General features: G+C 48.3%; 1 protein-coding gene across 4 annotated transcripts in view; it reads left to right on the plus strand.

The window, feature by feature from the left end:
* Nucleotides 1-12,236, plus strand: part of camta2 (calmodulin binding transcription activator 2) — a 58,800-nt gene extending 46,564 nt beyond the window's left edge. For 3 of the 4 annotated variants that reach the window (XM_075450593.1, XM_075450595.1, XM_075450594.1), the window contains exons 20-26: nt 1,854-2,035; nt 2,108-2,312; nt 2,420-2,491; nt 3,458-3,478; nt 3,672-3,865; nt 3,938-4,012; nt 11,398-12,236. In XM_075450593.1, coding sequence (XP_075306708.1) covers nt 1,854-2,035; nt 2,108-2,312; nt 2,420-2,491; nt 3,458-3,478; nt 3,672-3,865; nt 3,938-4,012; nt 11,398-11,452 — 804 coding nt within the window. In that variant the 3' untranslated portion in view covers nt 11,453-12,236. The remainder of the gene's footprint in view (nt 1-1,853; nt 2,036-2,107; nt 2,313-2,419; nt 2,492-3,457; nt 3,479-3,671; nt 3,866-3,937; nt 4,013-11,397) is intronic. The other variant, XM_075450596.1, reaches the window with a different exon arrangement.
* The last annotated feature ends 176 nt before the right edge of the window (nt 12,237-12,412 follow it).

The raw sequence follows: 12,412 nt of genomic DNA on the forward strand, positions 1-12,412 counted from the left end.
CCCAGTCCCCTCTCCCGTATTTACTCCCCAAACTTAGTTCCCAGTCCCCTCTCCAGTATTTACTCCCCAAACTTAGTTCCCAGTCCCCTCTCCCGTATTTACTCCCCAAACTTAGTTCCCAGTCCCCTCTCCAGTATTTACTCCCCAAACTTAGTTCCCAGTCCCCTCTCCCGTATTTACTCCCCAAACTTAGTTCCCAGTCCCCTCTCCAGTATTTACTCCCCAAACTTAGTTCCCAGTCCCCTCTCCAGTATTTACTCCCCAAACTTAGTTCCCAGTCCCCTCTCCAGTATTTACTCCCCAAACTTAGTTCCCAGTCCCCTCTCCAGTATTTACTCCCCAAACTTAGTTCCCAGTCCCCACTCCCGTATTTACTCCCCAAACTTAGTTCCCAGTCCCCACTCCCGTATTTACTCCCCAAACTTAGTTCCCAGTCCCCTCTCCCGTATTTACTCCCCAAACTTAGTTCCCAGTCCCCTCTCCCGTATTTACTCCCCAAACTTAGTTCCCAGTCCCCTCTCCAGTATTTACTCCCCAAACTTAGTTCCCAGTCCCCTCTCCAGTATTTACTCCCCAAACTTAGTTCCCAGTCCCCTCTCCAGTATTTACTCCCCAAACTTAGTTCCCAGTCCCCTCTCCCGTATTTACTCCCCAAACCTAGTTCCCAGTCCCCTCTCCCGTATTTACTCCCCAAACTTAGTTCCCAGTCCCCTCTCCCGTATTTACTCCCCAAACTTAGTTCCCAGTCCCCTCTCCAGTATTTACTCCCCAAACTTAGTTCCCAGTCCCCTCTCCCGTATTTACTCCCCAAACTTAGTTCCCAGTCCCCTCTCCAGTATTTACTCCCCAAACTTAGTTCCCAGTCCCCTCTCCCGTATTTACTCCCCAAACTTAGTTCCCAGTCCCGTATTTACTCCCCAAACTTAGTTCCCAGTCCCCTCTCCAGTATTTACTCCCCAAACTTAGTTCCCAGTCCCCTCTCCAGTATTTACTCCCCAAACTTAGTTCCCAGTCTTGTATTTACTCCCCAAACTTAGTTCCCAGTCCCCTCTCCCGTATTTACTCCCCAAACTTAGTTCCCAGTCCTGTATTTACTCCCCAAACTTAGTTCCCAGTCCCCTCTCCTGTATTTACTCCCCAAACTTAGTTCCCAGTCCCCTCTCCAGTATTTACTCCCCAAACTTAGTTCCTAGTCCCCTCTCCCGTATTTACTCCCCAAACTTAGTTCCCAGTCCCCTCTCCAGTATTTACTCCCCAAACTTAATTCCCAGTCCCCTCTCCCGTATTTACTCCCCAAACTTAGTTCCCAGTCCCCTCTCCCGCATTTACTCCCCAAACTTAGTTCCCAGTCCCCTCTCCCGTATTTACTCCCCAAACTTAGTTCCCAGTCCCCTCTCCCGTATTTACTCCCCAAACTTAGTTCCCAGTCCCGTATTTACTCCCCAAACTTAGTTCCCAGTCCCCTCTCCCGTATTTACTCCCCAAACTTAGTTCCCAGTCCCGTATTTACTCCCCAAACTTAGTTCCCAGTCCCCTCTCCCGTATTTACTCCCCAAACTTAGTTCCCAGTCCTGTATTTACTCCCCAAACTTAGTTCCCAGTCCCCTCTCCCGTATTTACTCCCCAAACTTAGTTCCCAGTCCTGTATTTACTCCCCAAACTTAGTTCCCAGTCCCCTCTCCCGTATTTACTCCCCAAACTTAGTTCCCAGTCCTGTATTTACTCCCCAAACTTAGTTCCCAGTCCCCTCTCCAGTATTTACTCCCCAAACTTAGTTCCCAGTCCCCTCTCCTGTAACAAATTTTCCGTAACCATGTTGCCCTGTTGCTACGGTTACTCCCCACACATCTCAGGTTGACATGGCAACGCTGGCAGAGCAAATCATCGAGGCGACCCCGGAGAGGATCAAACAGGAGGACTTCCCCCGGGGGCCGGAGTCCCCGCTCAGAGAGCGGCGGGACAACCCGGCCGTGCAGGACACCTGGCTGGCCACCTACCTGGAGACCGTGGACAGCAACACGCACTCCCCGCCCAGGTAAGAGGCGGCGTTTCCATGGAAACCAGCGTGAAACCACAGGCGTGCTGATGTCTGTGTGCGCTCTTGCAGGAGGATGTGCCCCCCCTCACCTCTCAGCGCTCTGGCCCTCCAGAGGCTCCGCCCCCCGTCGTCCGCGGCGTGGGCGGAGTTCCTGAACGCCTCGGCCAATGGGAAGATGGAGAGAGACTTCGCCCTGCTGACGCTGACAGACGGCGAGCAGAGGGAGCTGTACGAGGCCGCCAGGATCATCCAGAACGCCTTCAGGAGATACAAGGTGACCATGTCACTCCCGCCGCCGCCTGCTGGCCAATCAGAGCAGCTCACAGTCAGTGTGTGTGTGTGCTGGCCAATCAGAGCAGCTCACAGTGTGTGTGTGCGCAGGGTCGGCGGCTGAAGGAGCAGCAGGACGTGGCAGCAGCCGTCATCCAGAGGTGCTACAGGAAGTACAAACAGGTGTGTACAGGTGTGTGTGTGTACAGGTGTGTGTACAGGTGTGTCTGCAGGTGTGTGTGTGTGTGTGTGTGTGTGTGTGTACAGGTGTTTGTGTTTGTACAGGTGTGTCTGCAGGTGTGTGTGTGTGTACAGGTGTGTGTGTGTGTGTGTGTGTATACAGGTGTGTGTATGTACAGGTGTTTGTGTGTGTGTGTGTACAGGTGTGTCTGCAGGTGTGTGTTTGTGTGTACAGGTGTGTGTATGTACAGGTGTGTCTGCAGGTGTGTGTTTGTATGTACAGGTGTGTGTATGTACAGGTGTGTCTGCAGGTGTGTGTCTGTGTACAGGTGTGTGTGTGTGTGTGTGTGTGTTTGTACAGGTGTGTCTGCAGGTGTGTGTTTGTGTGTACAGGTGTGTGTATGTACAGGTGTGTCTGCAGGTGTGTGTTTGTATGTACAGGTGTGTCTGCAGGTGTGTGTGTACAGGTGTGCGGGTGTTTGTGTGTGTGTGTACAGGTGTGTGTGTTTTTACACAGGTGTGTGTGTGTACAGGTGTGTGTGTGTGTGTACACAGGTGTGTCTGCAGGTGTGTGTGTGTGTACAGGTGTTTGTGTTTGTACAGGTCTGTCTGCAGGTGTGTGTCTGCAGGTGTGTGTGTGTGTGTGTGTACAGGTGTGTGTGCAGGTGTGTGTGTGTGTGTGTGTGTGTGTGTGTGTGTACAGGTGTGTGTGCAGGTGTGTGTGTGTGTGTGTGTGTTTGTACAGGTGTTTGTGTGTGTACAGGTGTGTGTGTGTGTACAGGTGTGTGTGTGTGTACAGGTGTGTCTGCAGGTGTGTGTTTGTGTATAGCTGTGTGTGTGTCCAGGTGTGTGTGTGTGTGTGTGTGTGTGTACACAGGTGTGTGTGTTTGTACAGGTGTGTCTGCAGGTGTGTGTGTGTGTCAGCTCGTGTAACTGAACTAACCTGCTGTGTTTTCTCTCTCTGGTTAGCTAACATGGATAGCTCTGAAGGTAAAGCAGCTGACACTAGATGTAGTGCTCCCCCCCCCCCTCCCCCCCTCCTCCTCTGTGTGTGTGTTCTCATCACTGATTGGTGGATGTGTGTGTGACATCACAGCTGTCTGAATCTGACAGAAGCAGAGCGGAGCGTCGATGGACTAAGACAGAGTAAATCCTGTTAACGCTGTGACTCCTCCCCCTTCAGTACGCGCTCTATAAGAAGATGACCCAGGCGGCCATCTTGATCCAGTCCAAGTTCCGCTCGTACTACGAGCAGAAGCGTTTCCAGCAGAGCCGGCGGGCGGCCGTGCTCATCCAGCAGTACTACCGCAGCTACAAGGAGTACGAGAGGCTGAAGCAGGCGCCGCGGGGCGCCGCCGGCCACAACCCCAAGATCAAGTAAGAGCTCTGAAACTTCAGCTCCCACAATGCACCGGGCCCAGATAAAGCTGCTGACTGTGTGTCCATCAGGGGGGCGTTCCTGACCAAGAAGCAGGACCAGGCGGCCAGGAAGATCATGAGGTTCCTGCGGCGCTGCAGACACAGGTAACGTTAGTAAGGTAACATTAGCATCATATCCTGCGGCGCTGCAGACACAGGTAACGTTAGCAAGGTAACATTAGCATCATATCCTGCGGCGCTGCAGACACAGGTAACGTTAGCAAGGTAACATTAGCATCATATCTTGCGGCGCTGCAGACACAGGTAACGTTAGCAAGGTAACATTAGCATCATATCCTGCGGCGCTGCAGACACAGGTAACGTTAGCAAGGTAACATTAGCATCATATCCTGCGGCGCTGCAGACACAGGTAACGTTAGCAAGGTAACATTAGCATCATATCCTGCGGCGCTGCAGACACAGGTAACGTTAGCAAGGTAACATTAGCATCATATCCTGCGGCGCTGCAGACACAGGTAACGTTAGCAAGGTAACATTAGCATCATATCCTGCGGCGCTGCAGACACAGGTAACGTTAGCATCATGAGGTAACGTTAGCATGATGAGGTAACGTTAGCATGATGAGGTTCCTGCGGCGCTGCAGACACAGGTAACGTTAGCATCATGAGGTTCCTCAGGCGCTGCAGACACAGGTAATGTTAGCAAGGTAACATTAGCATCATATCCTGCGGCGCTGCAGACACAGGTAACGTTAGCATCATGAGGTAACGTTAGCATCATATCCTGCGGCGCTGCAGACACAGGTAACGTTAGCATCATGAGGTTCCTCCGGCGCTGCAGACACAGGTAACGTTATCAAGGTAACATTAGCATCATATCCTGCGGCGCTGCAGACACAGGTAACGTTAGCATCATGAGGTAACGTTAGCATGATGAGGTTCCTGCGGCGCTGCAGACACAGGTAACGTTAGCATCATGAGGTAACGTTAGCATCATGAGGTAACGTTAGCATGATGAGGTAACGTTAGCATGATGAGGTAACGTTAGCATGATGAGGAAACGTTAGCATCATGAGGTAACGTTAGCATCATGAGGTTCCTGCGGCGCTGCAGACACAGGTAACGTTAGCATCATGAGGTAACGTTAGCATGATGAGGTAACGTTAGCATGATGAGGTAACGTTAGCATGATGAGGAAACGTTAGCATCATGAGGTAACGTTAGCATCATGAGGTTCCTGCGGCGCTGCAGACACGGGTAACGTTAGCATCATGAGGTAACGTTAGTATGAGGAAGAAAATAATGAATTGTCTTCTTGGGGGATTATACACTGAAACAGACAAAAACAAACAACAAAACACCAACAATAAGTAACTAACTGAACAAAACAAAAAAATGACAGTACATAGGTGAATGACAAAACTCTACCACAACAGAAAACATACTACACCAAAAGTTGAAATCTGACTAAAATTGCATCATCAAATGTATTTATATCTTTAAACCAAACTTTACTTTTCCACTGTATTCCATTTTAATTTACATCAAATCTCAAGTACAGTTGACCATAAAAAACTGCTTTATTTGTTTTTTAAAACTACCTTTACTTTGGGTTTTTAAAATATGGTCTGGAAGGGAATTCCACTCCGCCATGGCTCTGCTAACACTGTGCGCTGTTTTGAGTTTGTTTTGATAGTTGGTATTGTGTAGTTACCACTGGTAGCATGTCTGGTGGGACATGTGTGCAGAGTGGAGCTAAGAGTGAGCTGCTTAAACAAACTGTCAGGTTTGCTCAATGCTTTTAATAAAAGAAAGAAGGGACGCTCTCAACCTTTTGTCAACTTTCAGCCAGGAGAGTTGATCATGTAGGTCATCTGTGTTGGCTCTCCGGGTGCATTTAAGGGCAAGCCTGGCTGCTCTATTTCGCACCCGTTGAAGCTTCTGTAGATTTGTTTTTGTTGTGCCTGACCAGACCACTGAGCAGTAGTCGAGGTGTGACAGCACAAGAGTCTGCAAGACCCGCTTAGTCAGCTGAGGTGGTAAAAAAGGAGAACATCTTTTGACTACTGATGTATTCTTATTTCCCATCTTTTGTACCAGGAGATCGATGTGCACTGACCATGATAAATTACAATCTAAGGTTACCCCTAGAAGCTTGGTTTCTGGTACCTGCTCTACAGCCACATCGTTCAGTACAAGGTTCAGCCGAGGTTTGGACCTTAATGAATGTTTAGTTCCAAAAACAATACTTTTAGTTTTTGATATGTTAAGAACCATTTTGTTGTCAGATATCCATTTGAACACCAACTGCAGGTCTTTGTTGAGGACTGAGGTGATTTCCTCCATTGTTTGTGCAGATTTGTAGAGTTGAATCGTCAGCATACACACACACACATGCACTCTTACAAACAAGTGGGAGGTCATTTGTAAAAATAGAGAAGAGTAATGGCCCTAATGAAGAACCTTGCGGAATTCCACATTGCATTTGCTGTACATTTGAAAGACATCCATTAAAAAAAAACTTTCTGGGTTCTATTGGTTAGATAACTTTCAATCCAAGCTATAGCAGGTGTAGCAAAGCCATAACACCTAAGTTTATTCAATAATATGCTGTGGTCGATGACATCGAAGGCAGCACTAAAATCTAATAGTACTGCTCCTATCATGTTTTGTTGGCCAGTCATCTGTCATTTGTGTGAGAGCTGTAGAAGTCGAGAGTCCTTCTCTGTAAGCGTGCTGGTAATTGCTAGTTCAATTGTTCAATGCAAAATAGGATTAAATACAACTTTCTCCAACAGTTTGCTTAGAACTGGTAACAGGCTGATGGGACGGCTGTTTGAGCCAGCAAAGGCAGCACGAGGATTTTTAGGTAGAGGGATTACCTTAGCCTCTTTCAGATTTGAGGGAACCTGTTGCTGTTGAGGCTTAGATTAAAAATGTGGCATACAGGAAAGGCAATGTGATCTGCAACAATCTTCAATAACTTTCCATCCAGGCTATCACTGCCTGGTGGGTTCTCATTATGGATAGACAATAACAGTTTTTTCACTTCTTCCACCGTTACTTCAGAGTTCAAAGTTACAGTTCTTGTCCAACATTATTTTGTTTTGTATGTGTGAATACAATGACTCATCATTTGGTGATGACATTTCCTGCCTGAGTTTACATACCTTATTGATAAAGTAATCATTAAAATAGTTTGCGATCTCAACCGGCTTAGTTATAAAGGAGCCTTCCACTTCAATGAAGGATGGAGTCGGGCTACTATTCCTTCCCATGATGTCATTTAGGGTACTCCATAGTTTCTTCCCGTCATGTTTTACATCATTTATTCTTGATTCATAACACAGTTTCTTCTTCTTTCTGTTCAGCTTAGAGGTGTAGTTTCTTAGTTTACAGTACACTTGCCAGTCAGACATGCAGCCTGACCTATTTGCTGTTTCTTTTGCCTCCTTTCTCTCTGACATGCATTGTTTTAACATCTAGTGGCTCTGACCGTCAGCTTCCTGACCGGTGCATGTTTATTCATACCTGGAAGCAGCAGTTCTGTGAAAGCATTCAGTGCAGGATCTGGGTCACTATGCTTACTGACATTAGTCCAGCCGATGTTATAGACATCATTAACATACGAGTCACAACAGAAACTTTTGCCTTTCTGGAAATGGCCACTAGGTTATGGTCGCTAAAACCAACAGCCACTGATATAGCTTTAGAACATAATTCAATAGAATTTACGTAAATGTGATCAATGCATGCGGATGATATACAACCAGTCTTATTAATGAACACTCTGGTTGGTTGATTATTAACCTGAACAAGATTGCAGACACTGATGGTATTAACAATTTTCTTTTTCAGAGGACAATTTGACATCATAAAATTAATATTCAAGTCTCCCAGTATGAAGATTTCTCGATTTTCATCACATGCCCTTTCAAACATATCACACAGACTGTGTAGAGACTGACTGCTAGAGCTTGGTGGTCTGCAGCAGCATCCCACCAGTATAGGTTTTAGGTGAGGTAAATGAACCTGTAACCATAGCATTTCTACATCACATGACATGAGATCCCGTCTGAGTTGAACAGGAATGTGGCTTTGGATGTATATTGCCACACCACCCCCATGCATATCCCTGTCCTTTCTATGAATCCTGTATCCTTGTATGTCCACTGTGGCATTATTGAATGTTTTATCAAGGTGAGTTTCCGAGATGGCAAGGATATGAAAATTGTCAGCTGTTAACAGGTTCTCAATTTCTTTCACCTTATTTCTCAAGCTGCATGTATTCAGATGAGCTATTTTTAGCCCTTTCTTGGGAAGTGTTGAAAAGAAAAGCGAAAGAAATATCGTACTCCACAGTTTGTGTGCGTGCATGCAAGCGACTTACGGACTGTTGTTCTCAGCTGGTGTCTCCCCTACGACTCCTTCGGTGTGGAGCTGTGCTACATTTGCAACTCCGACAGGCTTTTGGGAGGGAGAGTGGACAATAAGTTTGTCGTGGCGAATGTAAGCAACATTGCCCTTTGCTATTTCCGCCTTCATGATTGGGATGAGTTCCTTTCGTCTCCGCCTCACAGCCTCGGCGTAGGCCTCGTTAAGATAGATGTTCGTTCCCCTTAACTTGTTGGCTCTCGCCATCACAGCCTCCTTTTGTCCTTCCACCTGAAGAATTTAACTGATCGGTCTGTCGGCCTAATTCTGTTGTCGTTTCGCCCATTCGATGGGCTCGTTCCACCTCCATCTCTTCCATGTTTATTCCCAACTTTTCAGATAAAATCTGGCGGACCTTATTCTCCGTGTCCTGCCAGCTCTCACGTTTGGACTCCGGAATGCCATCAATAATAATGTTGTTCCTTTTTGACTGGGCCTCGAGATAGTCCACCTTGCCATCAAGTGACAGCGCAGATTCTCAAACAGTGTTAATGTCTTTGCGTGCGTCCTTGCACATTGCATTGATCTCGTTGTTGATCTTTTTTTGGGTGTAGTCCAGGCTCTGTTTGTACTCCGTGAACTCTCTCACGAGGTCATCGACACGCTTGTTTGTCGTTTCCATGATCAGTTGCAAGAAAGTTTTGAAGTTCTTTTCCTGAAGATCCATCATTTCTTTAAAGAATGATTTCTGCTGTTCAAGCATTTCTGTGAGGACATTAACGGTAACGAATTCCTCCTCAGGAGCAGACTCTTTCCCAGATTTTTTCGGACCCATTTTTCATGAACAACGAAGCTGAGAGAAAGAACTTGTTGATGGTAGAGCAGCAGCTTTCCTTTCTCCAGCACAAGATTGAGGATAGACTAGAAGTTACTCACCTCATTCTGGTGCAATATAATTAAAGCTAGCCTGGGACCTGCTCCTGCCAAACTGCACTAACACAAAGTTCAGAGCCCTGTGACGCATCATATCCTGCGGCGCTGCAGACACAGGTAACGTTAGCATCATGAGGTAACGTTAGCATCATGAGGTTCCTGCGGCGCTGCAGACACGGGTAACGTTAGCATCATATCCTGTGGCGCTGCAGACACAGGTAACGTTAGCAAGGTAACATTAGCATCATATCCTGCGGCGCTGCAGACACAGGTAACGTTAGCATCATGAGGTTCCTGCGGCGCTGCAGACACAGGTAACGTTAGCATCATGAGGTTCCTGCGGTGCTGCAGACACAGGTAACGTTAGCATCATGAGGTTCCTGCGGTGCTGCAGACACAGGTAACGTTAGCATCATGAGGTTCCTGCGGTGCTGCAGACACAGGTAACGTTAGCATCATGAGGTAACGTTAGCATCATGAGGTTCCTGCGGTGCTGCAGACACAGGTAACGTTAGCATCATGAGGTAACGTTAGCATCATGAGGTAACGTTAGCATCATGAGGTAACGTTAGCATCATGAGGTAACGTTAGCATCATGAGGTTCCTGCGGTGCTGCAGACACAGGTAACGTTAGCATCATGAGGTAACGTTAGCATCATGAGGTTCCTGCGGTGCTGCAGACACAGGTAACGTTAGCATCATGAGGTAACGTTAGCATCATGAGGTAACGTTAGCATCATGAGGTTCCTGCGGCGCTGCAGACACAGGTAACGTTAGCATCATGAGGTAACGTTAGCATCATATCCTGCGGCGCTGCAGACACGGGTAACGTTAGCATCATGAGGTAACGTTAGCATCATGAGGTTCCTGCGGCGCTGCAGACACAGGTAACGTTAGCATCATGAGGTAACGTTAGCATCATGAGGTAACGTTAGCATCATGAGGTAACGTTAGCATCATGAGGTTCCTGCGGTGCTGCAGACACGGGTAACGTTAGCATCATGAGGTAACGTTAGCATCATGAGGTAACGTTAGCATCATGAGGTTCCTGCGGTGCTGCAGACACGGGTAACGTTAGCATCATGAGGTAACGTTAGCATCATGAGGTTCCTGCGGTGCTGCAGACATAGGTAACGTTAGCATCATGAGGTTCCTGCGGTGCTGCAGACACGGGTAACGTTAGCATCATGAGGTAACGTTAGCATCATGAGGTAACGTTAGCATCATGAGGTTCCTGCGGTGCTGCAGACACGGGTAACGTTAGCATCATGAGGTAACGTTAGCATCATGAGGTTCCTGCGGTGCTGCAGACACGGGTAACGTTAGCATCATGAGGTAACGTTAGCATCATGAGGTTCCTGCGGTGCTGCAGACATAGGTAACGTTAGCATCATGAGGTTCCTGCGGTGCTGCAGACACGGGTAACGTTAGCATCATGAGGTAACGTTAGCATCATGAGGTAACGTTAGCATCATGAGGTTCCTGCGGTGCTGCAGACACGGGTAACGTTAGCATCATGAGGTAACGTTAGCATCATGAGGTTCCTGCGGTGCTGCAGACACGGGTAACGTTAGCATCATGAGGTTCCTGCGGTGCTGCAGACACGGGTAACGTTAGCATCATGAGGTAACATTAGCATCATGAGGTTCCTGCGGCGCTGCAGACACGGGTAACGTTAGCATCATGAGGTAACGTTAGCATCATGAGGTTCCTGCGGCGCTGCAGACACGGGTAACGTTAGCATCATGAGGTAACGTTAGCATCATGAGGTAACGTTAGCATCATGAGGTTCCTGCGGTGCTGCAGACACGGGTAACGTTAGCATCATGAGGTAACGTTAGCATCATGAGGTTCCTGCGGCGCTGCAGACACAGGTAACGTTAGCATCATGAGGTAACGTTAGCATCATGAGGCTGCAGACACGGGTAACGTTAGCATCATGAGGTTCCTGCGGCGCTGCAGACACAGGTAACGTTAGCATCATGAGGTAACGTTAGCATCATGAGGCTGCAGACACGGGTAACGTTAGCATCATGAGGCTGCAGACACAGGTAACGTTAGCATCATGAGGTTCCTGCGGCGCTGCAGACACAGGTAACGTTAGCATCATGAGGTTCCTGCGGCGCTGCAGACACGGGTAACGTTAGCATCATGAGGTTCCTGCGGCGCTGCAGACACAGGTAACGTTAGCATCATGAGGTTCCTGTTTGTTTCCCGCTGCAGGATCAAGGAGCTGAAGCAGAGCAGGGAGCTGGAGAGGAGAGGACTGACCACCTAAACTCTCCATCCCTTCTGTCACCCGGAGGCCGAGCGTAGGAACGCAGAGAGGAAGCTGAACCGAGGAGCGCGTCTGCGCCGGAGGGCCCCTCGGCCCACGCCGGCCCCGCCTCCTGCTTCTGTCTGCTGATGCATCATCCATCCGTCCGTCCGTCTCCGTCTGCAGCTCCAGGAGCTCCGTTCAAAAGCTGCTCGCCTCCCTCAGCTCAGCCTCACAGGGACGGGGCGCCTCGTTCCCTGAGCAGAGTCTGGAAGGGCCTCGGACTCTCCTCAGCTCGCGTGTGAAAGCTGTTTGTTGAATCAACCTTTACCCAGTTCGGTGTCTGGTGCCTCCTCCGACCCAAACAGCAGGACGGTTTCCTGGGAGACGCGGCTCAGGGCGGCGCCGGCCCACTTGAACGTGTCGTCACTTTTGAACGGAGCTCCGTGTTCGTCCACGTGAACATAACTCTAACAAAGCTACTTCTAAATATATTTAAACACAGCATCAGATATATATTCTAAAGTTTAGAGATGTTTTTATTTATTACAGCATGAACTGTTATTGGACTGTGTGTGATCTGCAGACTGTGAAGTCGAGTCTTAACCCCCCCCCCCCCACACACACAGCGGCTCCGGGGCCTCTGGCTCCGCCCCACATTGGCTCCAGCTTTCCTTTGTAAGCGGCCGTTTGACGCCGCTCTTCGGTTCTTCGGCCGTTGCAGTGAAGCTTTGCACGAGTTTGTATTTCACCGTTCTGCATCATTATTCTACAAGTTGTCCGAATAAATCAGCTGTTTACTGTTGGTCGGCTCTCAGTTTCTGCTCAGAAGGATTTTAGAGTTAAACATGAAGGCAAAGAGTGGGAGGAGCTTATGTCACACACAGAAATATATTTATGTGTCCAATCTGCAGCTCAGGGAAAGAGGCTGTTGCCTAGGCAACGGCCAATAAATTCTTTAAAAATCCTCCAAAGGGATTT

This window comes from Odontesthes bonariensis, chromosome 19, assembly GCF_027942865.1.
Source record: "Odontesthes bonariensis isolate fOdoBon6 chromosome 19, fOdoBon6.hap1, whole genome shotgun sequence".
Classification (NCBI taxonomy): domain Eukaryota; kingdom Metazoa; phylum Chordata; class Actinopteri; order Atheriniformes; family Atherinopsidae; genus Odontesthes; species Odontesthes bonariensis.